The following is a 24,613-nucleotide window of genomic DNA, read 5'->3' as shown; positions in this document are numbered from 1 at the left end:
TTCATGTTTATTCCTCTCTGTCTTCTTTGTTTCCACCACAACTTCCCCTCCTGCTCTATCTATAACTCATCCACGTTACATACAAAACACTGACACACTATAACTTTGTGACGGTCCCCTGACATAACCTCTGACATTCGTGGCCCGCCTTAGCATCCTCTTCCTGTTTCTTCAGGGGACGGGAGGACAGGACGCGCTTTGACGGAGAACGGGGCAGCTGCGCTGGCGGGTGGACTGTGGGTGGGAAGGCAGAAACATGAAAGATGCTGCTTGTTGGGAAACCCCCTATTGGAAATCATGCAAATTAAACAACAAAAGATCATTTTGGGGAAGGAAGTGACATGGGAATAACAGGGGACATGGAAAAAGTTCCTGAAAAATCTGCCACTTTATTTCTGTCATCATCACCCACTCGGCCAAATATTTCATCTTTCTCTGATCTTTGCCAAGGTCGTCTTAAGCTGACGGTCCTCTCCGAAGACAGATTGCAGATGAAATGGAAAGAGACCGATGGTCCCATTCAGGGCTACAAGGTCCGAGTAAGGCCCATCTCAGGTGAGACTCTTCAGCCTAATTTCAAACGGGTTGTATGGCTGTCAAAAACAAATCTATTCGGAATCGATTATGCTAGCAATGGACACATAACACTTGAGTTTGTCAAAGTTAATGTTTGAACACTATACTAACCTCAAAGTAAACAACATTTTAATATTGCTTTTCATTTAAGACAGCCCTGGTGTCGTTCACATTCGCAGGTGTCTCTCATGGCTATTAACGGCTGCGCCACTACTAGCAGACGTGAGAACTTTTTAAAATTATCCAGCAACGACTGTCTTGCTCGCCTGGTTGTTATTAATTTTTTCTCAGACATTTCCCACAATAATCACAACACGTGTCACTCAAACTTGACCATCGCTGAGCCACGTGAATGCGCTTTGGAGCATGCTATGCTAAGCTAAGTTTGCTAGAGAAGCTTTAACTTGCGTCATTTGCAAAATGAATACAGTATAGTGTGTAGTCTACAAACACCATAGAGTGCGTTCTAATTAGCCATGCTAGGATATATATGACATCAACCAAAAGGTTGGCGAGTGTTTGCGAAGGTAGCAACTGTTGAGTTTTCGTCAGTTCACTGTCACAATTGGTCGCAAAGACGTTTGGCGGGCCGTTCGCCAACAATTTTAAAGATTTAAACCTTGCGCATGACATGAGTTTTTGGCACCCTTTGTTTTGGCCACCAACCAGTCCTAAATTAACCCGAGGAATGCGAGTCGATCCCTGCAGCCAGAGTCCAAAATCCTGTGACAACTTGCCGCCTGACTAATTGAGATATTTGTTGGACCAATTTTTTTTCTTCCTCTTTTAACATGGTCAATCACATTCACATATTATAGGTGTAATATTCAGTTTACTAAACATACTGGTGTACTGTGTGAACCGCAGATGCATTTTATATCATATAAATATAGCTAATTTCATCGCAGGACTGAGAATGGATGAATATGTCCGTCATGAGCAGAGTATACAACAGTATAAGACTAATTTTTCAAGTCACACTCATGGTTCTAAAAATAAAATAATCACTGGCAATTCCTTTGTCTTGCTGAAGTGGCACCAGTAAAGTGCACAGCAATTAAAAAAAAGCTTGACATTCAAGGACCTATCTAAGAAATTTAGCAATGCTTTTCATGGAACCTGCTGTGGACTCACTCAAATTGTGCCATTTCTTTCACACGACTTAGCCTAGTCATTTTTCATGACGGATGTCTTTTTATTTTATTTTTCCAGATGTGCCACAGCCGGAGCTCATGTTGACAACCACACGGGGGCGGGCAACCGTAGCAGGATTGGACTCCGGTCAGGAGTATGCCCTCCAAGTTCTTGTGCTTAATGGGACCACAGAGAGACTTCTGGCAAAGCGACGATTCACCTGTAAGAGGCACACCAAGTGGGATGGCAGATATTTCAATGGTTGCACAACCGGTAAAGATGGTGGAAAGTATTTTTTTCCAAGTCTTTGGACTACGAGTTGTGGTCCTGGGGTTCCTCGGTTTATGTTAGACCATCCTGACAGAGTGGTTTATGAACTAGTTTGTACAGCAGCATCGTAATACATTGACTGGCTGCAAAAGAAGACACACCCATTTTATTTATGGCCAAGAAGTTTTTTTCATACCATTTACTGTAATTATGACTTCTCCTACAAAAGAAGCACACAACAGCCCATTCCATCTTATGTACGAATTTGGATTACATCGCTCAGGTTGTACCCAGCGTCTTTGTGGCTGGCATATAACGTAGCGACAGCACAGTCGGCTGTTGAGAGAGCTACGCCACTGGTTGGAGGTGACTGTGTCGAGTGGCACATGTCCAGGCATGCCTCATCACCTCAGCATGGAAACTTGTAGCATTAGCTGTCATGCTGGAATGAGTGATGGGAGTCTATGAATTTCTTTGCCTCTGCTTTGCGACTCCCTCTTGTGCTTTGTGATTATATCAAGCCTTGTCAAATGTTTCACCCTCAATTTGTAAGTTGTTGACCTTGTCTTCTGACCATATCACCTAAAAAAGAAGCAGAGCTGCTAATGTTGCTATAATTTATAAAACGATCCATTATTTATTTGCTTTAAATCAGGGGTGTCCAAAGTGACCCGAGAGTCATTTTTGGCCCTTGACCACGGCCACCCAATGACGGCACTGTTTTTAAGGTCAGGAACAGTTAATTAAGAAAGCTATGAACCCTTTCAGGAACAGTGATTATTGCAGTGGCCATCTCATTATGTTATCGGGTTACAGAGTACTTGAAAGGGTTAATTCAGAGGCTAAAATGATTTTTTAACCAAATTGAGCCAATCCTTGACACGGCTTTGTAAAAGGGGCCTTTATCTCATCCAGTGGACAGTCTACGGGAGGAGGAGATGGTTCGTAGTGGCCAAAGGAGGAAGCTGTTGCCAGGAGGATCTGGATCAGGAGACCAGGATGATGGAACGGAGGCTCTGCTGGCTCTGCCTACCGTTCTTTATCCAGAACTCGTCACCACAACTACAAATGCAGGTGAATCCCTCACTCACTCACACACACACACACACACACACACACACACACACACACATAGATGCACCACCATACTGTATATCTTGCTATTACCTTGACGACAGTGACTCAACAGAGAAAACATATCCATCTGATGGTTATTAGAAAAAATAAAAGAAAAAATATTTTTTAAGTTGGTTTAACATTTGCTAGCAAGTAGAAAATATGCATGCCCTTAAGTACTTGAGTACTGATATGAACATTCGATGCTTTCAATCAGATGATACAATGTGAACAAACAATTTCCTCAGTTGAGAGATTCAAAAACAGTATTTTGGTGTGAATGACCAGCCGAAAAGTTGAGAGCTTTGCAGGAGACTTCCGAAGATGTTGATCATTAAAAATACGACAATTGCCATTACCTCCCTCTGCCAGAGCCACCAACTATGGAACCCTCCACCCCACCTGTGGATAGCTCCCAGGACAAGTCTACCAAAGAGAAGAAGAAGAGGAAGAAAGAAAAAGAGAGGGAACGGTCCAAGGTGGAAATGAAGGACAAACAGGGAACGACAGCGGGCAAAGAGGAGAAACCACAAAGGATACCACTTCCAACTCAGCCAGTGACAGGTAACCTCTCGTCCTCCTGCAGCCACACCCAAAGTTGACATTCAAAATCCAATTTCCCATACATTTGGAATATTTTTTTTTTCCGAACCGCCACCATTAAAAAAAAAAAAATCTGTATTTTGTGAATGGTGCAAACAAGTCATGTATGAGACATGTTATTAATCTGCACAGATGCGGGTTAGACCAAGTTTTGGTAATTTCACAGCCAAAAGATTAATTTAAAGAAGGTTGCTGTGATGTAATGGGTTTGCGACTAAAGGGGCTTGAAAACAGAATGTGTGTTGACACGATGACAGTGTTTATTGAACAGGAAAAGATAATGAATAGCCATGTTGTTCGGCCACAGGGCACATGTCGTCACTCATCGTGGAGTTCAAGGAAACACGCATTTAAACGGATGTTCATTCACGCGTCATGCTGGTGCATGTTCTGTCCGTTCGCCGTTTTCTTTAAAGTCCGTCGAAATGTATAGAAGTGTCATGGAGCATAACAAAATGTCATTTACTCAATAATATGGCATATTGACATCCTGGCATGAACCTCCTGGAAAAACATTTTTCTCCAGGTCAAATTCTTAGGTGTTATCTTTTTTTTTTTTTGGTAGGTGCTTTTCCGAGAAAACCTTTTGAGTGCAACACTGATGCTGCAGCGGACATCATGTTTTTGGTGGACGGTTCCTGGAGTATTGGACGGACCAACTTCAGGCGGGTCAGGGACTTCTTGGAAGGACTGATGACACCCTTCCGCATCGGGCCGAAAAACATTCAGATTGGTGAGGCTTAGTATCTATCGGTTGGGTGTGCAAATGCAAATGTAATGCCGTATTTGTTTTCCCTTCCATTCATGGCATTGGCTATAAAGATCTGCAGGTATTCAATCAATGTGTGGTGCAAGGTGTACAGTACATGCGCTGGCACACACTAGCCAAGTCGAACCACATAACATCTGGATTGTTTGGCTAGTGTGGCCGTTCAGTTTCGAATTCAAGCTCGGTACATTTGTTTATAGGCCTCGATGTGGAACAAGTCAGTTCTTTAAACACGGTGTGTTCCTCTTCAAGGCCTTAGCCAGTACAGCGGAGACCCGCGAACAGAGTGGCAGCTGAACAACTTCACTACCAAAGACCAACTGGTAGAAGCTGTGAGGAATTTCCGATATAAGGGAGGAAACACTTTCACAGGTATTGTTCAGGCATGATGATGCGATATTGTTGTCTATTCCTCAGAAGATGTTTTTTAGACTTGCTACGTGAATCTCTAGGCCAAGCGCTGCTCCACGTCATGGAGGAGAACATGAGGCCCGAAGCGGGCGCAAGGTCTGACATGCCCTTCTACCTTGTGCTCTTGACGGATGGTAAATCGCAAGATGACGCCATCGCCGCAGCAAACCGACTTAAAAATGCCGGTGTGGAGATCATCACTGTAGGTGAGATTTTAAAGTGCGAAGTTGGGGTATATTTGTAGTGTATGTATTATTTTTCTGACTTACTTGTATTTTTGTGGGAAACGGGTCATGGAATTTCTGCGTATGTTCCGCTTGGCTCGTGATTGATAGCAAGGTAATTCCACGTTCCCACAATGTGTAAGATGTCATTAAAGCACCACATGTTATACCTCAGTCGGCATTTATTGTTTCACTGTACTGTGCCGTGTGTTTCTTTTCCTGTGCTACCTTTCCACATGGTCTAATAGTCCCGTCATTAGCCGGCTTTTTAGTCTCGGTTTGTGTAATAAATTCCAGATTCCGGCTAGAATATGTAATTGTGTGTTTATTCTGCATTTAGGTGTGAAGAATGCCGATGAGGCTGAGTTGAGGCAAGTGGCTTCAGAGCCGGTGGATTCCAATGTCTACAACGTCAACGACTTCCATCTGCTCAGCAAACTGGTGGCCCGACTGGTCCACGTTCTGTGTGGGAGAATAGAGGAGCGCGGAATCATAAAGCGTAAAGTAGCACTCATGACGTTGACACAATCTATTAAGCCACAGTAAGCATACATTAAGAGAACACATGATTTTGGTCTGTGTGCTCAAATGCATCTTTCTCGCTCTACTGTGAGCGCTCGTTAACCTGCTGTTGGAATCTTCAAAGAAAACAATGTTGACCAAATTTGTGCCGGACAAACTTTTCATTGCAAAAACTTTCATTTTAAACACATGCGGTATAACATTTTCTTTCTTTTGGTATTTTCGGAGATGCAGGTAGTTACAAACGGGTGTTTGCCGTGTTGTGGGAGTGAACGCAGCCGACTTGCTTTGCGGCCAGTCGAAGCAGTTCCTCTTATTTCCTTTACTACTTAACTCAGGAACGGTGCACGTTCTACATGGCGGAAGCAAAAATTGTCTCACTGGAGTCCATGCAGAAGATTGATGCGTGCAAAGTATGTTTATAATGAAATGTAAAAGGATTTCCATTTGCGGATGATGTAAAGTTGGCTGCTGTGAAGCGGGCACTTGGAAATTGCCTTCCATCCCTGAGCATGCGTCCGTGTGTGGCTTGCTTCCAGCTGGTCTAAGGTTTAGTGTACTTTCAGTCACCAAATTGTCCGCTGCACCGAAGGCATGAAATCAAGATGCGCCAGTTTTTACACCTGAGTGCCTGTATAAAAATAAAGTCCTCAAAGTTGTATCATGCATATTGCAAATATCGGTTGCTGTAACCCACCTGTGTATCCATTTCCTTTTATCTTTTCTACACACACCATTACATCCCTTTTTCTAGAAGGTGAACCAGAGCCTACAGTAGACCCGACCATATCTTACCCGAGTCCCACTGACCTCCGCTTCTCCGACCTGGGCTCCAGAGAAGTGATGCTACACTGGACCAACCCTGCTAAGCCAGTCCAGCAATACAGGGTGGTCTATCACAGCGCGGAGGGTCAAAGTCCTCAGGAGGTCAGAGACTTTTCCAGTGCTTCATCTTTCTTCGTATCAATGAGCCAATGTGTGGTCCTATATCCTTTTAACCATCACGTGGAACCTTCCTGAGGAAATCTGAAATGATTTCACACAAGTTGACATTTAAGGAAAGTGACTTTTAAAGGACACCGCTAAATTGCCGCATCACAGCCAGAACCCAGCAAAGTGGAAGTCTGCCATCAACTGAGTGCCATATTTTCCAAGCATTGTTTTCACTTTGAAACTTCTGCTAAACAACGTAGTTTGTTTTTAAGGCCTTCTACGTCCATTTGGTTTCATTACAGATTTGATAAGAACGCCTTCTGTGTTCATGCCAATGCGAACATTGTTGTCATGGTTTGAACAATCTTCCGGTTGTGTCTCCGGCAGACTAACTTTTCCCCTCTGTCTCCAAGGTGGTGTTGGCTGGCTCGGTGTCATCTGTGCTGCTCCAAGGCCTTTCCTCACAGACACTGTATCATGTGTCCATTTTCCCAGTGTATGAGCACAGCGTTGGCCTGGCACTCCGGGGAACTGTCACCACAGGTGAGACTCGGGTGCAAACACAGGAATGCACAAAACAAAAAACATCAGCATATAAATGCAGAAGAAAAAAATACAAACGCAAGAGTGAACTGCTGCGTGAAGTGCTGCTATACATATATATGTATATATATATATATATATATATATATATATATATATATATATATATATATATATAATTATAATTTATATTGGCCCGGTAGTCCAGTGGTTAGCACGTCGGCTTCACAGTGCAGAAGTACCGGGTTCGATTCCAGCTCCGGCCTCTGGAGTTTGCATGTTCTCCCCGGGCCTGCGTGGGTTTTCTCCGGGTGCTCCGGTTTCCTCCCACATTCCAAAAAACATGCATGGCAGGCTGATTGGACGCTCTAAATTGTCCCTAGGTGTGAGTGTGGGCGTGGATGGTTGTTCGTCTCTGTGTGCCCTGCGATTGGCTGGCAACTGATTCAGGGTGTCCCCCGCCTACTGCCCGAAGATGGCTGGGATAGGCTCCAACACCCCCCGCGACCCTAGTATGGATCAAGCGGGTCGGAAAATAGATGGATGGATAATTTATATATACTTGTATACTTTTTGTTCTTGTACTTCTCCCTTTCATAATTTTTGCTGCTGTAAATTGGGAATTTCTCCATTGTGAGACAAGTAAAGGTTTTCTTATCTTATTGTCTTATATTAATGTTGATTTTGTATTTTGCTTTCCAAACAAGGCCAGGCAGACAACATCAGGTCCGAAATAGTATGTTCCTAAATTGTGATGTTTTCCGTTTTCCACATCCCTTATTTTCCTGCCCTCACCTCCAATCTTTCTCTCAGTGCCACTCTCCATGCCTAGCGACCTGGAGGTGACGGCTTCCTCTTATAGCACACTGCGAGTGAGCTGGGATGCAGCTCCAGGGGCAACCGAGTACCTGATCCTCTACTCGGCACTCAACCACGGTGAGCCGGATGACGCCAAGGAGGTGAGAGTGGCACTTCACTGTTTTTAAAATGTCATTCGGAGGCACATAGCAATAATAACTGCAATAATTGAACATTTTCATGGAGAAAAATCACATTCACCGCAGGTGTCCTGGCCGGTCCATCAATATAACCGATTTGCAATGGGAAAATATTGATATTGTTGCTTTGTATTGTTATTACTTGCTGTGAAAAATAAAAATAAAAAAAATAATAACACGATTAATGATATTGTCTAATCTAATGCCCATGTATGCAGTTTTGCATTTTATTACAATTTGGACATTTTTTTTTTTAAATAATCGGTAGCCTCCATGTACTGTTAACATCATGTATGGTGGTTCCGCTCTTGTTGTTGGCCACATGTTGTGATGATAAATTCTGAGTTACTCTGTGATTCCCAACCCCATTCAGTGACCAAAAATATTGTCTTTCACTAACTAGAAATACAGTAAATGAAATCAAGTAATGGTAAATGGCTGACATAAAGCGTACTGTAATCGTGCTGCTTCAGAATTGAGTCGGGGATCGCGTGTTTTGTAATTGTCGATTTTATTCTAAAATGACTGCAGGAGAAGTTTGGTGCAGAGCAGACAACGTTAGAGCTGGCCGATTTACATCCTGCAACCGACTACTCAGTCACTCTTTATGCTCTCTATGATGAAGATTCCAGTGATCCGGTCACGGCTGTCGCTACCACATGTGAGCCTGCTCCACACATACCCTTTTTTTTTTTTTTTTTGATGGTTTGTTTTCTTCTTCTGCAGTATTACCTCATTGTCTCTTTACTACGCTGTCTCCTGCTTTTTCTATTCTTGCTCACTCTTACAAAAACTTGCCCTCTGTGCTCTTCTATGATTTCGTTTTTCCGACTGTAATACCTCTTCAACCAAAGCCGCAATTGAATTGAATTACAAGTGGTTCGATGAAAGGGAAGAGATATCTTACTTCTCCGTCAAATCTCTTTCAGTGGGACTGATGAAAGTAATTGCATCACTTTTGTTCACATCATCTTTGGCCTTCATCCTCCTCTGTTTAGTTCCTCTGCCCTCGCCCGTCAGTGTGAGCTTTCCAGTGGTGACCCACAGTATGCTGAGGGTAAGCTGGGTGCCTGGAGCCGTGGATGTCCCCGCTCACAGAATCACTTACAGCACTAACCATGGCAGTGAAGTCAAGCAGGTAACCTCTTCACAAGCCACCAATTTTTTTAAGTGTAGATAAGGACCATTTGTGTTTTAGTTTGGTGTATTTTGGTGTTGTTTTGTTTTCCTCAAGGCTGGGCTGGATGGAGAAGTTTGGGTGAGCCCATCTGTCTCACAGTAAAAAGGCTGAGGGTTTGAATTTCTGCTGAGTTTGCATTTTCTCCCCATGCTTGTGTGGGTTTTTTTGTGGGTGCTCCGGCTTCATCCCGCATCCCCGAAAATGTACAAGTTAGGTTCAAGGCTGTATTTACACTACGAGTCCAAGAGCCCAATTCTGATTTCATATCTACGTCATATTTATTTTTTGTCTGTTTTACAGACATTTAGTTGTTTATGCTTGTGCTGTTGTTTTCATTAATTGCAACATCTAATTTGGCGAGGTGGGGTTTTCCCATTCATATGTTTCTACTACATTGGTAGATATTTGCTAAATCTGATTTTTTTTTTCAATTAAGAAGATGCCCAATTCCAGTCCGATCATATCCTGTTCTGTTTGCTTTTTTTTCTCTTTGCAAAACAATGACATGTACTTATATACACTTGGGAACAAAAGATCTCAGTTGTGTAAATTAAGCCAAATTTGTGATGGTGCAAATGGTGATTTGTCGAAAATGTGCCTTGCAATTGACTGACAACCAGTCCAGGTTTTACCCCAATCTCTCTGGTAGATATAGTAGTTTTGTGTAAATGTTTCGATGTAGTAATTGATGGTCCATGGTTGCTCCAGCAACAACAGAGGCACTTGTACCCTTATTACAAACCAGTTTTGCACTCAAGTTATTATTATATTTTTATCTTTTTGCTCTTCAGATTGAGGTTACCGGACAAAGCTCAGTGCTGGTGCAGAGTCTGGCCTCTCTGTCTCCGTATCTGGTATCAGTCCAGTCTCGCTACCCACAAGGCCTTTCTGCAGCCCTCACCAGTAACATCACCACATGTAAGAAACTTGTACCTTTCATCTGGCCTGCAGTAAATAACTTGAATTTATCTCCCTTGCAGTGAAAGTACCCTCCCCCTCAGACTTAAGGGTGACCAATTTTTCCGGTAGTGAAATCACAGTACGTTGGGAGGCTGCTGCTGATGATGTCATCTCCTACCTCATCAAGTGGATCTCCCTAGGGGGGGGAAACCTGAGACAGGTAGGGACTTCTGTACTGATTGTTCAGAACTTTCAAAATAGAGTGACAGGCAGTGTAAGTTGATGTAAAGTTGGCTGCTTAATGTGTTGTGTAGTTGAAAGTGAGTGGGGAGAGTGAAGGGGTCATCCTGGAAGGGGTGGAAGACAACACAGAATACCAAATCTCTCTGTCTGCACTATATGGAGATGGAGCTCAAAGTGAAGCTGTGGCTATACGCTATAGCACACGTGAGTCACTTATAGTCACTACATGTAGCGCAGTTCACACACAAAACGCATTTTCCTTCATTTCTGTCAGCAGAAATTTAGTGTGAGGGCAGAATATTGGACCTGCTGTTTTGTAACATGGGGCGGAAGTGAAAAAGTAAAAAAAACATTTACTGTACTTGATTGTTTCATTTCTTACTTGCTGGGTGGACAGGCACTTTCAGAGGCTCATCAGTTTCAATACAGAGCTACCCTGAATATGTGATGGGTAGATAGAATAGGTGATTTTTGTAAAAGCAGCTCATATAAATAAATAAATATAAATAAATAAACTAACTAACAAATAAAGAATATCTTATCTTATGTTTTGCGAATAAATAAATAAATTGTGAAATGACAAAAGAGTGCCGTATCTTTCATTAAGTAGTTCATTAAGTGTGTTTATGTAGTCATGAAATGCAATATTCTGTGAGCCTTTTAAGATTAATCAGAATGTTCTGCATTGGCTGCCATTCAAGAGTTTCCATTTTCTGAAAATTGCTGGCATTGAAAGCCTTAATTAAATACCTGCGCTATTAATAATGTTGCTTCTTTGCTTGCTGCCTCTCTAGTGTCTGGTGGGGGTCCTTCCAGCGTGTCCGTCTCCGACGAGACGCCGGTCAGCATGATGGTCAGCTGGATTCCCCCCAATGCTCATGTCTTGCAATATCGTGTCTCTTACGGTGCACTGACAAGAGCTGAGAACCAGGACAACTCTGTAAGTGCCCGCTCGCATCGCATCACCTTTTCTTGACTTACATAGTGTACCTGAGAGGCGCATTGTTGTGCTCAGGTGTTAGTTCCAGGTGGTGAAAAGCATGTGGTGCTGGACTCATTACAACCAGACACACGATACAGCATCCTGGTCACGGCTGAATACCGCAACAAAGAAGGAGGCAGTGGTTCAGCACAGGGCAAAACCAGTAGGTCTAACACACACTAGGGTTTATAGGTAGGAGATTTGTACATCAAGTCATGATAGCTTTGGTTTTGCAGTTAATAAGTGAGATTGAATTCAAAAATAAACCCAAAAATTTGAAGTCTTTTTTTCACCTTTGAGACATCCATCCATCCATATTACAGATAGAGTATGTTGAAATAACTGGATTCGGTGATGTTGTTGACATTTTAGCATTCTTCGTTGTCCTAAAAATATTTTTTAATGCATTGTTTCTATTAAAATATCAAAAAAACTTCAGCACAAAGTCTTTACTGACCAAAACGTCTCAGATTCACCTCAGAGATTTCATTCCTTGGGTGTAACAAGAAGTTAATAGTTAAGTTAATTATGGCAACAAAAAAAATACCTGGGACCAAATTATACACTTCAGTATACTGTTAAGCTCATACGATATTGTTATCTTCATACTTTTCTGCACCATTTCTTTATCTTTGCTTTATTGGATATCTGATAATTGACGATATTGATTCTCTCTTTCTCCTTCGCTTTCTCTATTTTGGCAGCCAGTCTCCGAGTAAGCAGTGTGAGTGTTGTGCGGTCAGACCACTCCAGTATCTGTGTGTCATGGAGACCCCTGTCGGTTGTCGACGGCTACCGTATTGTTATTCAGTCGGTCAAAGGTAATTTTCGGTGGCATCGTATCGCTTGGTATCACGCCTCAAAGTCTTCATAAATGTGATGAACTCAGTTCTCATGCATGTTTCTTGAGTGCAGATAAAGTGTCAATGGAGGAAAGAGTGGACGAGTTGAGCAGCACTCATTGTTTCACGGGGCTCCAAGCGGAGACGCTGTACCGCATCAGTGTGCACTCCAATCTAGGATCAGCAGAGGGTGCTGCCGTCTCCATTCTGCATCCAACAGGTCTGAGGTGATCGCACTTAACACGTACCATAGCTCTTGGGTGCGTTCTTCGTGATACCGGCGCACGTCTGTTTTTTTGGCGCATCGACTGTAATAAGAACAATAGAAGCTGTAGTAATTCCCGCTCTCAACCTAAAACCTCAATGTTGATGCATCCTGAAATGCTCCAAAAATGTCTGTGAAAGACAGACACAAAATTTAGGATTACCTCTCATACAATACACACCTTAGGATTTATTCGAGGGCACTCGGGCCCGACCAATTTGGATTAATTTTTTAGGCTGTTTCCAATATTTGATACTTACAACAATAAGGATATAAGCAGGTCCAACATTTGACTGCTTTGTCCTTTTTTTGTCCTAAAATAGACTTTTAGGGAGGGCGGGGGGAGCAATGTTTGAATGTCATTAACTTTGTCTTATGTTGTAATGTCTCAAAGTGTGTAAAAAAATATACAATAACAACAGTAAGTAGAAGTTATATCTCAAATCGTTTCACACATGTAAAAAAGCTCTCATGTTCAGTATTGCATGCGTTTCGGGAGTGTGTGTGACAGCATGTGTGGGTTTATGTCAAGACGTTATGTCATAATCAAGACAAATATATTGGACCTTCATACTTGATGGTGGGATATTGTTGCATTTTTTGTTGTTGTTGGTTCTTTCACAGCTCAGGCCCCGGCTAAAATTCCTGTCAACACTCGTCAGTACCCAATTCATTATGAAGGTGAGCATATTCGATCAACTTGTTCGCGTGAATGATTATTGATGGCTAGGCAAAGCAGCTTTTTTAACTCATTCACTCCCAAAGACGTTTTTAAACGTCTTTTCAGACTTGGCCCAGAATTTGCTGGTAGTGAATGAGTTAATATAGCACATGTCATACAAAAAAACACCTCAATGTGCTTCACACAACCAAAGGCAACACCGAGAAGCATCGACAAACATCTTGAGAAATTCAAAAGCAATGCAGAGAAACCAAAATTATCTTACCAAAAGTGTTGAAAAATTGAGATTGATAACATTTAAACACCTTAATGCATGTATGTAAGTAATAACACTTCGTGCCCATGAAAAATGTCTTCATTGAGCAATATTAGCAGATACAGTCTCAACATTGAGATGCATAGATGGATAATGTATTAATCCCGTAAGGGAAATTAAGTTGCCTTCTTTTGCCATAGTTTGTCCTGAAGTCACCATCAGAAACAGTATTGTTAAAGGTAAGACATGCTGCCTTCATTATTACAGTAACAACCCCCCCCCGCCCCCCCCTCCAAACTCCTTTAAAAGAATCTCAGCATTTTCACGACGATTTCACACCTTGCTTTATTACATGTGCATGTCCAGGCTTTGACATGATGGAAGCATTTGGCCTCACGCCAAAAGCCCACTCGTCCGTGGATGGGGTTGCTGCAGAGCCTTTTGTCTTCAACACACTTCCTGCTTACACTTTGTACAGAGACATCCAGCTGACACAAAGCACCAAGTGAGACACCATCTTTCTCTTCTCTATATCTGCTGCCACTAATATAGTGAGCGTAGCCTCTGAGGCCCAAGTGTCAAGCTCTGGTCTGTGAGGGCCGCTATCCTAAAGTAGATGTTTCCCGTTCTCCAACACACCTGATTTAAATGATCAGCTCATCGGCAAGCTCTTCAGAAGCCTGAATCATCAATCGGGTGTGTTGGGGGAGGGAAACATCAAAAACATGCGGCTTTGTGGCCCTCGAGGACCAGATTTTGACACCTGTGCTCCAAGGTATGCTGGTCAAGTTAAGTCAACCAAGCATTTGTTCGGATTCTCCTGGAACTAACAAGTGACAGTAGTTTTTTTGGTGAGATTTCGATAGTCAAAATGCTTCTTTTTCATTCACTCGCTCTTTTCGGCTAGGCTTATCCACCCTGTAGGCTTCTCTCCTGAGCACACCATCAGCATTGCCTTCCGCCTACTGCAGGAAACGCCCAAAGAGCCCTTCGCCCTCTGGCAGCTCACAGATAATGACTTCCAGCCCAAGATGGGAGTGGTGCTGGACCGTGAGTTGTTCATCATCCCACTCTCATTTAGAGTCATTAGATCATCCAACTGCACTAGATTCCTCCAGGCGCTCAGTTTCCACATGACTGTGCAAAATGTCTCGAGTGGCCATGACCTTTGTTGTTTTCATGAGAGTGTTATAATGACTTATAATCATGAGCAATGTTATTCAGACTCAATAACTTGCGAGAATGAATTCTTTAAAATACTGTGCCTTCGAATTCGGATGGAAGGTCATTGGAGCCTTGTCATTACAACTCAGCTAACAATGTCATTTTGCCCAATACTCCAACCAACAAGTATTTAATTTAAGATGAATGTTGACGTGAGAAACTGCAGCATGCCAAACAAATTCCAACTTCACGTTGCAATGCTTTGAAGCACAAGATGTTCACTGTTCCATATGTGTGCCACTTTGCCCTTTGAAACTAGCCTTGACCAAGCAGTTGGTGTACTTGAGTCTGGATTACCGTGGCGAAGTGCAAGAGTTGACCTTTGACCAGCCACAGGTCCACAGGCTGTTCTACGGTAGTTTTCACAAGGTGAACAAATATGACTCAAAACTTATATAAAAACTTGCCTCAAGGAGACCAACGGAATTTAGTTTTTTTTCACAATTTAAAACAGTTGCCAGGTGTCTTCATAACTTGTCTGTGCAATGCTTTTGTGAAACTATTCCAAGAACCACATCAAAACATTTTCACAGCATATTTCTTGCCTTTGGGGAAATTGGCAGATCTGTCTGAGCTGTGGTTGTGATGAAATTGCAGGGCAAAGAGATTTGACTGGTCTGTGGACTTGTTAAGGCCATTCTCTGGTTTCGTGGTCTCAAAATGATTGTCAATACAAATCAATTTCTGCTCCATGACAGCGTTGCACAAGGTGCAAAGCAGTTGCCCGCCACTCTCACACAGGACAGCGGGAAACCTTTTTCCACTGAGTCGCTCATGTTTGCATTCAGTGCCAAAGTCAAGAAAGTGAATTTGCCAGCAGAGTGTGTTGCTTTTTGGCACAACGCTCAAGACAGTTTTGATGATTGGTCCAAGTTTCAGAAAACTTGTTAGTTGGATGAAATTGCAAGCTTGTCATCATTCACACAGATTGATGTCAGTCACATAAATTGTTGCGCTTCAGGGACTTTTGGAGCCGTTGTTAGAAGAAGCTAATGCAGTGATCTCACTGAAAGCAAGTGCTCAATGAGGTTCCATTAATTATCACTGGCGGATGCAACTTTTCATCACCAAGCCACCAAAATACACCTGTCAAATACAGAAAGAGGCAGATGAATAAAGATTTATTGGGTTGTGTAATTTCTCTTTTGAAAGGTAGGCAGACACTCAAGAGAACAACCTTGAAAAAAATTCAAAAGTCATTATATCCCCATAACACTTAATGATAGTTTGAAAAATAACGGCTGCATCCTCCCCAAAAGTCTCTTTTAAACGCATATCATGCATAACATTGGCCTACCAGAGCCGCAAGAAAAGATCTGGTATAAAGCCACCTTTGCCTTTTACACAGAACCCACGAAAGTGAGAACTGAAAGCAGGGAATGGTTCCCCAAATCCCTTTTGGTGCTGCTAACATACAGTACGACACAATGACAGGTTAATCAATTGTAAAAGTGTGGTTTTATTGGCAATGAAAATAGCTTACCTACTCCCCAAACTGAAGGCCATTAAAAGTCTATGACACATGAAATGCATTTTTATTTTGTTATCATGTATTCATTTTGTCTGTCTGTAACGTGTGTTGAAAATGTTATCGAAGTGTATGATTCAATCATGTGATCAGTTTGTAGTTCAGTGACTGAAGCTTGAATTGCATTCATTGGTCTTCCTCATTTAAATGGTTGTGTTGGGACACTGTACTTTCTCAAAATAAGTGGAAGAAAGGTTGCTGATTGCAACAAAAAGCTGAATTGGTTTTAAAAACGAAATATTGAGAAGGCATTAAAAATGGATTTTGGCAGGTGCACCTGTCGGTCAGCCAGGTGGGCGTCTCCTTATCTGTTGATTGCCAGCGCGTGGGCGAGAGGCCCGCCCGACCACTCGGCAACCTGCCTACAGACGGCTTTGAGATGCTGGGAAAGTTGATGAGGAGCAGAGGACCCAAAAGTGGCTCGGCTGCGGTACTTTGACTTTTATTTCCGTACGCTGCCCTGATTGGCTAAGGAGATCTGTCACACGTTCAATATTTATATTGTGTGCCTTTGTCTGCAGTTCCAGTTGCAATCATTCGAAATAGTGTGTAACACAACATGGGCTGCAGAGGACACCTGCTGCGAGCTGCCCGCAGTGGTCAGTCATCTTTCTGTTTTTTTGTACCATGATAACACTCGTTGCTGAGATTGAGTCCAGTGGTCCAGTTCAATTCGCCCTGATGCAATTTGGATGATGTGGCTTGTTGATGTCTGTTTGCCCTTAGAGAGACGAGGAAAGTTGTCCTCCTCAGCCTTACTCGTGTAGCTGCTCCTCTGACATCCCAGGAGCTGCTGGTTCCCCCGGTCCTATAGTATGTCAGAAATGTTAATAAACACCCAGAATCTAAAGAATTTGGGTCATTGTAGTATTTCTTTGTTGGCAGGGCAAGCCTGGTCCCCGTGGCGTTAAAGGTGACAAGGGTGAACAAGGACACAAGGTAAATGAAGCAAAGCAGTTTTCATTGAAAACAAAGGCAAAGATTCCACTATTGTCTTGCCTGTACCTTCTTCAAACTTTCAGGGATTTATGTCCGATAACACAGGTGTCAAATTCAAGGCCCGGGAGCCAAATATGGCCCGCCGCGTCATTTTATGTGGCCTGCGAAAGCAAATCAAACATGTCAACTAAAATCTCAAGCAAAATTTAAAATTCTCCTATGTAGCATTTTCTTGTGATCAAAGCCCTCATCACATTTAGTTACATAATAGTTGAATAAACTATTTTACTTGACTTCTTAATACGGTTTCAGTTATCATGGCCATCCATACAAGGTAACTAAAATGTTGCCTGTGACAAAAATGAGTTTGACACCCTTGTCCTACAAGGTCATATCGGTAACTACAGTACATATTCAAATGGAGGAAAAAAAAAACCTAAGCAGACAGACATACAGCATAACAGTTTATATGAATAATATGACCTCTGTGTCAGTCCTTGAAACAAATGTTTTTGTGCTGCAGGGTGAGATGGGCCCTCCAGGCAAAGCTGGACTCGTGGGCAGTCTTGGAGCAGTGGGCAGCAGGGGGCCACAGGGAATGGCTGTGGATGGGAAAGTCGTGAGTAACCTTCCTTGCCATAAGTATTATAACTATACTTACCTTGTACAAAGGTCTAAATGGACAGAGGATTGATTGTATAATGTATAATATTCAGAATAACAGTAATTTGCCCAAGTTTTGCCAACACTTATATAATATTAATTTTTCATAAAACTGTAAGCGCTGTTAAGCAAATATGGGAAGGAGGTCTGTCAAAGATAATGTTTTGACATTTTGGAAAGGTGTCTCTTGCTTTTATTTTGACATCATCACTTCATGGCAACTATTACAATGGTGTAGAAGTTAGATGAATCCGTTTGTAGGTTTTTTTGTTTTTGCATGTTAAGTTAAATAAATATTTTAGGGCAGGCATGTCCAGCTCCAGGTCTGGAAGGCCGCTGTCCTGCCAATCGGGTGTGTTGCTCCTGAGAGAGCTGGAAAACAGGCAGGACAGCGGCCCTTGAGGACCGTTTCGGGCAAAGTATCGTAAAACACTAAAATGATCTGCCTGCTTTCAGGGACCAATGAAGACCTATCTTATTCATTATATTCATTCATTCATTCATTCATCTTCCAAGCCGCTTGATCCTCACTAGGGTCGCGGGGGGTGCTGGAGCCTATCCCAGCTGTCTTCGGGCTGTAGGCGGGGGACACCCTGAATCGGTTGCCAGCCAATCGCAGGGCACACAGAAACGAACAACCATTCACACTCACACTCACACCTAGGGACAATTTAGAGTGTTCAATCAGCCTGCCACGCATGTTTTTGGAATGTGGGAGGAAACCGGAGCACCCGGAGAAAACCCACGCAGGCCCGGGGAGAACATGCAAACTCCACACAGGGAGGCTGGAGCTGGAATTGAACCCGGTACCTCTGCACTGTGAAGCCGACGTGCTAACCACTGGACTACCGGGCCGCCCTATTCATTATATGTTTTTGAAATTATGCAACTGACTACTTGGCTATCAGAATTTTTTTTTCTGTCCAATATCAGAATCGTCATCTGCCTAAAAAAAAAAAATCCATATCGGTCAGGCCCTAGAAAAAAAAACAAACAAACATGAAATCCGTGTTCATAATAATACAGTTCCCAGATCTTTGAATCGCATTTCTCTCACATGCGTTTGTGAAAATACCCAAATGATCAGCAACTGTAGCATACTAGATTACCTTTTCCATGTCATTTCACACTTGATGGGCGTACAGGCAATCCAGAGAACCAAATTATGTACTTACAAGCCATTAAAAAAAATCACTTTTCCATTACATCCTATGAAGGATGTCTAAAAAAACAACCATCAGCCATATTCCTCCTTTTAGGGTCCACCTGGGGAAAGAGGAGAAAAGGGAGATCCTGGAAGAGTTGGACTTCAGGTGACATTGCACAGTTGTCAATGTACACATTGCGGTCAAAAAGCCTTAAAACCCATAAGCTCCCACTCATGCCTTGATCTCTGTGTGTCATATTTCTGTAGGGTGTACCCGGACCTCAAGGCCCAAAAGGGGAGGTGGGCCCTCCCGGCCCCATGGTGAGATGACTGATACGAAAAACAGTAAATGTTGCATTCCTCCATTGTTCTCATCTTACTTTCTGACAGGGCATCCGAGGTGTTGAAGGCAACATGGGTCCCCCTGGCCCCACTGGATCAAGAGTAAGATAGAGTTTTAATTTACTCAGATGTGTGGATACCTAATGTGTGCTTATTGCTCCCAAAGTGACCATCAAATTATTGAAAGTTCTGTGATATAATTTTATTAGGGTCCTGCATTGGCAGGTCCAAATTGTTGTTGTTGAGCTTCACATACAAAAACTTGGGGGTCAAACTGAAAAGAAAAAAAAATGGTAAACTTATTAGAACATATTCGTCCGCCTTTTAGCCGAGTTAGCTGCGGTAAGCTCCTGCAACTCTGATAGATTTCGCGTTTGATTTAGCTTTCGATGGATACATGGTCTGACTGCTTCCTCCTTTTATCCCTTTGTATGTTAACCTTTCCCTGTATTTTGTATCTTTATCTTTTATTTAATTAATGTTATGTTATATTGTACAGGGATTCCAGGGCATCCCAGGACACCCGGGACCCACTGGGGAGAGAGGTTACATTGGACCTAGCGGGGTGACGGTAGGAACAGAGGGACAGAGAGTGAAATCAATGAAAGCTGCCATTGTGTATTCACGTGTATATTTTTGGGGACTTCCAGGGTCTTCCGGGGAGTAAAGGGGAGCAAGGAGAGAAAGTAGGTTCCCAAAATAAATCTGCGGATACCAAACTGGGAAATGTGGGGGGTTCACTTTTGATTTTGCCCATTGGCCAGTGCTAAAAAAAAAAGAAAAAAAAGGGGGAGTTGTGTTACTGGTGATATTTTTGCATGTAATTATTAAAGTAAATATAATACATGGATGTTTTTTCACATGTTTTACAGGGGGAACCTCAGTCCATGGCTATGATCTACCAGCTTGTCACAGAGGCGTGTGAACAACTTGTTCACCGTACGAACTCTTTGAATGCAACACTATGATGATAGTATTATAAAAATAACAATAATTATGATCATGTGCAGTGGAGCCTCAAGCTGCATTTCTGAATCCAACATTTTTTTTTCTGAAAAGAAGTTGCACAACAGTGAGTTCAAACTCAGTCGGGTTTTGTTTTGTAAACATGACCAGATCCACACACAAGTTTAAATTAGTGGCTTGGTGATGAAGTGCTGCAACCATGAGGAAAAATACAATCATTGCTTTTAATGGCGCTCACTTTTTATCTTCACTCTCTGGGCTTCTGCTTCCACTAGGAGAAGCCGCTTACCTCATCGCAACCACATACGTAGCTCTACCCTGGTTTTCATGGTAATGAAAGCGTTACTTGTTGGCGCTGTGAACAATGGGGGCGTGGTTAGCAGTCTGTCATTTTCATGAGGCTAGGTCCAACCGCCCTCTCAAAACAGGCTCATATCAGTGCAGCTTTAAAAGGGATTTGTAAATGATTATTCAATTTTGAATTTTGGCAAAAGCATTTCACATATATGTTATAAACATGCCTGGGAACAGGTTTACATTTTGGCAGAAATTCAATTTTTGTCTCCTCTTGGGCGACACGGAAATCGACTGGTTAGCACGTCCGCCTCACAGTACAGAGATGCAGTATTCTATTCTGGCTCTGGCCTCCCCATGTGGAGTTTGCATGTTCTCCCCATGCAAGCACGGGTTTTCTCCAGGTTCTCCGGTTTCCTCCCACATTCCAAAAACATGCATGGTAGGTCAATCGAACACTTTAAATTGTCCCTAGGTGTAATTGTGAGCATGAATGGTTCAATCAATCAATCAATCATTCATCTTCCGAACCGCTTTATCCTCACTAGGGTCGCGGGGGGTGCTGGAGCCTATCCCAGCTGACTTCAGGCAGTAGGCGGGGGTCACCCTGAACCGGTCGCCAGCCAATCGCAGGGCACACAGAGACGAACAACCACGCACGCCCACACTCACACCTAGGGGCAATTTAGAGTGTTCAATCAGCCTGCCATGCATGTTTTTGGAATGTGGGAGGAAACCGGAGCACCCGGAGAAAACCCACGCAGGCCCGGGGGGAACATGCAAACTCCACACAGGGAGGCCGGAGCTGGAATTGAGCCCGGTACCTCTGCACTATGAAGTCAATGTGCTAACGACTGGACTACCGGGCCGCCCATCAATCAATCACTCAAACTTTATTTATATAGCACCTTTCATACATCAAAATGCAACTCAAAATGCTGTGCAATTAAAACTTCAAAATTGCAACGCAAAAAAATTTCTTCCACATCCAATACGAGCACTTAATGATCTGAATTTCTGTTTGTTTGTCAGTGGAGGTGAGGAAGTTGGACATGTTCATCGATGACATGGCCCGGAAGCCAGCTGCGGAGGAGCCCAAGGGGCCTCCCGGGGAACCAGGAATACCAGGTGCCAGGGGTCCACCGGGCTCCAGGGGAAACCAGGGGAATATAGGCCCCCGAGGGAGACCTGGCAGACCTGGCTACCCTGGAGAACAAGGTCACTCTGACTAAGATTTTCACTTCTTCTTTTTGAGCTGTTCAGAATGTAAATGTTCCAGTATGTATTTTCCTGATCATTTGTCTTCTCTATAGGAAGGTCAGGGTTGCCAGGGGAAAAAGGTGATGCCGGGACTAATGTACAGGGGCCCCCAGGGGTCAGAGGCCATGCAGGTACTTTTCCTATAAATATTCCAAATAATTATAGGGATAAGGACTCTGTGAACAATTGACACCACCCCTAAATAGGTTTCAAATTGCCGATTGTAAAAGCTTAAACTGTGAAGACTTTATATATATTTAATATCCTCTCAAACTCACCTTACATTAGTTCCCTTAAAAATTACCACATTATTTGACTGTGAAAACAATGCATCCCAAGTGCCCATGCACATGCAGCAACAACTACGACTCTCTTGTAACTTCTTCCACCTCCACGTCTGAACTTAAACCCAGCTCAACATAAAAAGGTGTTTCCCAGTCAAGATGTGTCACTTCAAACATAGTTCCACAGCACCAAGATTCCACAGGGTGGCTCAAAAAGTGCAGACGAACAAAAAAGTCATACTTTTCAGTATGATGAAAATTTGCTCAAGATATTTTAAACTATTCACATTGAACAATGAACAATTTGTTATCTTGAATGTAGAAAACATGAAGAAATCATGAAACTGAAACCCTGCAAGACACCTAGGTTTTTGATGGAAGGCCATAGGAGCTTCACATCAATAAAGACCACGATCATCATCCAAAGCACACAAGAATGGTTGAGAAGGGACACATTTCAACATCAACCGTTTTCTATGGCGTTGTACAACCTGGACTGATTGTTAGCCAGTTGCAGGGCACACAATAAGTATGCACAGTTACATTCACACAGAAGGACAATTTAGTCTTCAAATGGACGTTTATGCTTTTCGAACGCTGGATAAAATTGCTAATTATTTTGCTGAGCCACAAGCGACAATTATGGTGGCAGGGCTTGTATAGAACTGATCAATAAGACTTACTCACTTACCTACAATTTACAGTACTATGCATGTGTGTTGTATTGTGTATGTGTACACAGGTTCCCCGGGCGAGTCCAAGATTGGAAGCTCAGGGCCCAAAGGAGAAAATGGAAAGCCGGGACCACCAGGGATTCCTGGAACTCCTGGCCAGCCGGGTGAAATCGGACCACCCGGAGTGTGTGACAGCAGTGGAGGCTGCCACAGAGTTCCTCAGCCAACGGGTTAGCATTTACACTGCAAAAACAACATGTTTTGATCTTCTATAGTGCTGGTCCTCTTTAGAGTCAGGGCTGAGATGGACCCTATCCCAGGGGAGAGATGCGGGGTAGATCCTAGACTGGTCACCAGCCAATCCCAGGGCACATTCTGTTTAGACAAACAGTCAAATTCCCACTTTTGGGTAATTTAGAGTAAACAGTGAACACACACAAGCACAAAGAGAACATGTTCACTCCACACAGGAAGGCATGAGCTGAGAGCCGAACCCTTGGAACTGCATAAGTGTGTAACACAAACATTTTAAACACGAGTTTACCCTGTAAAGATTTTTTTTTAAAAGAGGAAAAATATGATCCACGGTCATCCTGGTGGGGGGTATCATGTCACCTTGCTTAAAAAAAACAACCCCCCGAAATATAGCGGACTTTGTTGGTTTACATCAGGGATGCCCAAACAGTCGATCGTGATCGACCGGTAGCCCACGTTTTAGCTGCTTGAAAAGTAGATCTTTGGTCAAAAAAGGTTGGGCACCCCTGGTTTACATTATCTACTACAGTACTTGTTTTATCGCTATTGTCACCTTTCTGTTGCTTTAGCTGTATTGTACTAAGCCATCTAGACAGAGACACACTTTTATGAAATGTATTCAGAAAATGTGAAGTTTACACCATACTCACTGATGGTAACTCTGTGTCTGTGTGTCTGTGTCCTTCTCCAGAAGACACTTATTACGGCTACCAGCCTTAAGAGAATGTTGAAATATTAAGTGGTGATGACATCACAACAGTACGCCTGTTTACATTGACAATGCTTCTGGAGTTCAGTGCATGACAGTATTGCACTGATGCAGTGCTCCCAAGCATAAGTCATCACAAGAGAAAGCGAAATAGAAGAAGGAAGGGGAGGACATGCCTGTGATGCCGCACTGTGAAGAACTGAGGAACCTGCATTTTCCAAAGGCTAAGATGTTAAGTGTTATCATTTTGACGAGGGTGAGTTTTTCCAGCAGCCGCTTCAGTAAGATCTTCCCACTTGGATCCATTCGGTGCTGTATTTATAAGCCATATTCGCACTGATACCTTTTCTTATTGTGTGTATGTAGTCGTGCACTGTGTTGTAGTTAGGCATATGTCTTACATTTCCACTCGTTTGACTTAACCTTCTAACCTAAACTGCCTCAAAAACAACGTTAATAGATTCCATGGTTTAAGGTTTATATTATCCATGGTATAAATTACTGTGAGTACGTTGTGTATATGTATATTGTTTATTTTTTGAGTGTATCAAGTTATTCATTTAATCAAATATTTATGTTCGTTTGTAAGTATTCTTCATGATAATACACGTTTATTCAGACATTGTCATTGTCAATTCATTATTTGTGTGTGTGTGTGTGGGGGGGGGGGGGGTGTTAAACTGTCAAACAATTGCAGTACTGTACTGTTTAGTTTTTCGTAGAACTTTTCTAATACATAGTTGTTTCCAGTAGTTTCTATTTTTAAGAGCACACTGGTGCTTCGACTAGTTTCCGTTTCTGGTTTGAAACGAAAATATTTCAGAATAATAAAATAAAATGCAAGGACGTTAATCAGTACGGTTTGCTGAAATTTCTCTA

At 42.7% G+C, this 24,613-nt stretch overlaps 1 protein-coding gene across 1 annotated transcript in view; it reads left to right on the top strand.

Moving 5' to 3' along the window:
* Positions 1–24,356, top strand: part of LOC127596455 (collagen alpha-1(XX) chain) — a 38,674-nt gene extending 14,318 nt beyond the window's left edge. The window contains exons 12-51 of the mRNA XM_052058962.1: positions 451–555; positions 1,789–1,932; positions 2,896–3,054; positions 3,469–3,660; positions 4,265–4,432; positions 4,721–4,840; positions 4,921–5,085; positions 5,444–5,602; positions 6,380–6,552; positions 6,972–7,101; positions 7,915–8,060; positions 8,631–8,760; positions 9,098–9,237; positions 10,071–10,197; positions 10,260–10,399; positions 10,494–10,626; positions 11,217–11,362; positions 11,438–11,567; positions 12,109–12,225; positions 12,320–12,466; positions 13,136–13,192; positions 13,650–13,688; positions 13,816–13,954; positions 14,357–14,499; positions 14,933–15,042; positions 16,473–16,631; positions 16,723–16,800; positions 16,928–17,014; positions 17,087–17,140; positions 17,664–17,759; positions 19,063–19,116; positions 19,218–19,271; positions 19,341–19,394; positions 19,792–19,863; positions 19,943–19,978; positions 20,165–20,231; positions 21,585–21,770; positions 21,866–21,943; positions 22,839–23,000; positions 23,717–24,356. Coding sequence (XP_051914922.1) covers positions 451–555; positions 1,789–1,932; positions 2,896–3,054; positions 3,469–3,660; positions 4,265–4,432; positions 4,721–4,840; positions 4,921–5,085; positions 5,444–5,602; positions 6,380–6,552; positions 6,972–7,101; positions 7,915–8,060; positions 8,631–8,760; positions 9,098–9,237; positions 10,071–10,197; positions 10,260–10,399; positions 10,494–10,626; positions 11,217–11,362; positions 11,438–11,567; positions 12,109–12,225; positions 12,320–12,466; positions 13,136–13,192; positions 13,650–13,688; positions 13,816–13,954; positions 14,357–14,499; positions 14,933–15,042; positions 16,473–16,631; positions 16,723–16,800; positions 16,928–17,014; positions 17,087–17,140; positions 17,664–17,759; positions 19,063–19,116; positions 19,218–19,271; positions 19,341–19,394; positions 19,792–19,863; positions 19,943–19,978; positions 20,165–20,231; positions 21,585–21,770; positions 21,866–21,943; positions 22,839–23,000; positions 23,717–23,745 — 4,625 coding nt within the window. The 3' untranslated portion in view covers positions 23,746–24,356. The remainder of the gene's footprint in view (positions 1–450; positions 556–1,788; positions 1,933–2,895; positions 3,055–3,468; positions 3,661–4,264; positions 4,433–4,720; positions 4,841–4,920; positions 5,086–5,443; positions 5,603–6,379; positions 6,553–6,971; positions 7,102–7,914; positions 8,061–8,630; positions 8,761–9,097; positions 9,238–10,070; positions 10,198–10,259; positions 10,400–10,493; positions 10,627–11,216; positions 11,363–11,437; positions 11,568–12,108; positions 12,226–12,319; positions 12,467–13,135; positions 13,193–13,649; positions 13,689–13,815; positions 13,955–14,356; positions 14,500–14,932; positions 15,043–16,472; positions 16,632–16,722; positions 16,801–16,927; positions 17,015–17,086; positions 17,141–17,663; positions 17,760–19,062; positions 19,117–19,217; positions 19,272–19,340; positions 19,395–19,791; positions 19,864–19,942; positions 19,979–20,164; positions 20,232–21,584; positions 21,771–21,865; positions 21,944–22,838; positions 23,001–23,716) is intronic.
* The last annotated feature ends 257 nt before the right edge of the window (positions 24,357–24,613 follow it).

The sequence above is a fragment of the Hippocampus zosterae genome, chromosome 2 (genome assembly GCF_025434085.1).
Source record: "Hippocampus zosterae strain Florida chromosome 2, ASM2543408v3, whole genome shotgun sequence".
Lineage (NCBI taxonomy): Eukaryota > Metazoa > Chordata > Actinopteri > Syngnathiformes > Syngnathidae > Hippocampus > Hippocampus zosterae.
Note: the sequence above shows the minus strand (reverse complement) of the source record. Positions and strands in the feature narration are given on the sequence as shown.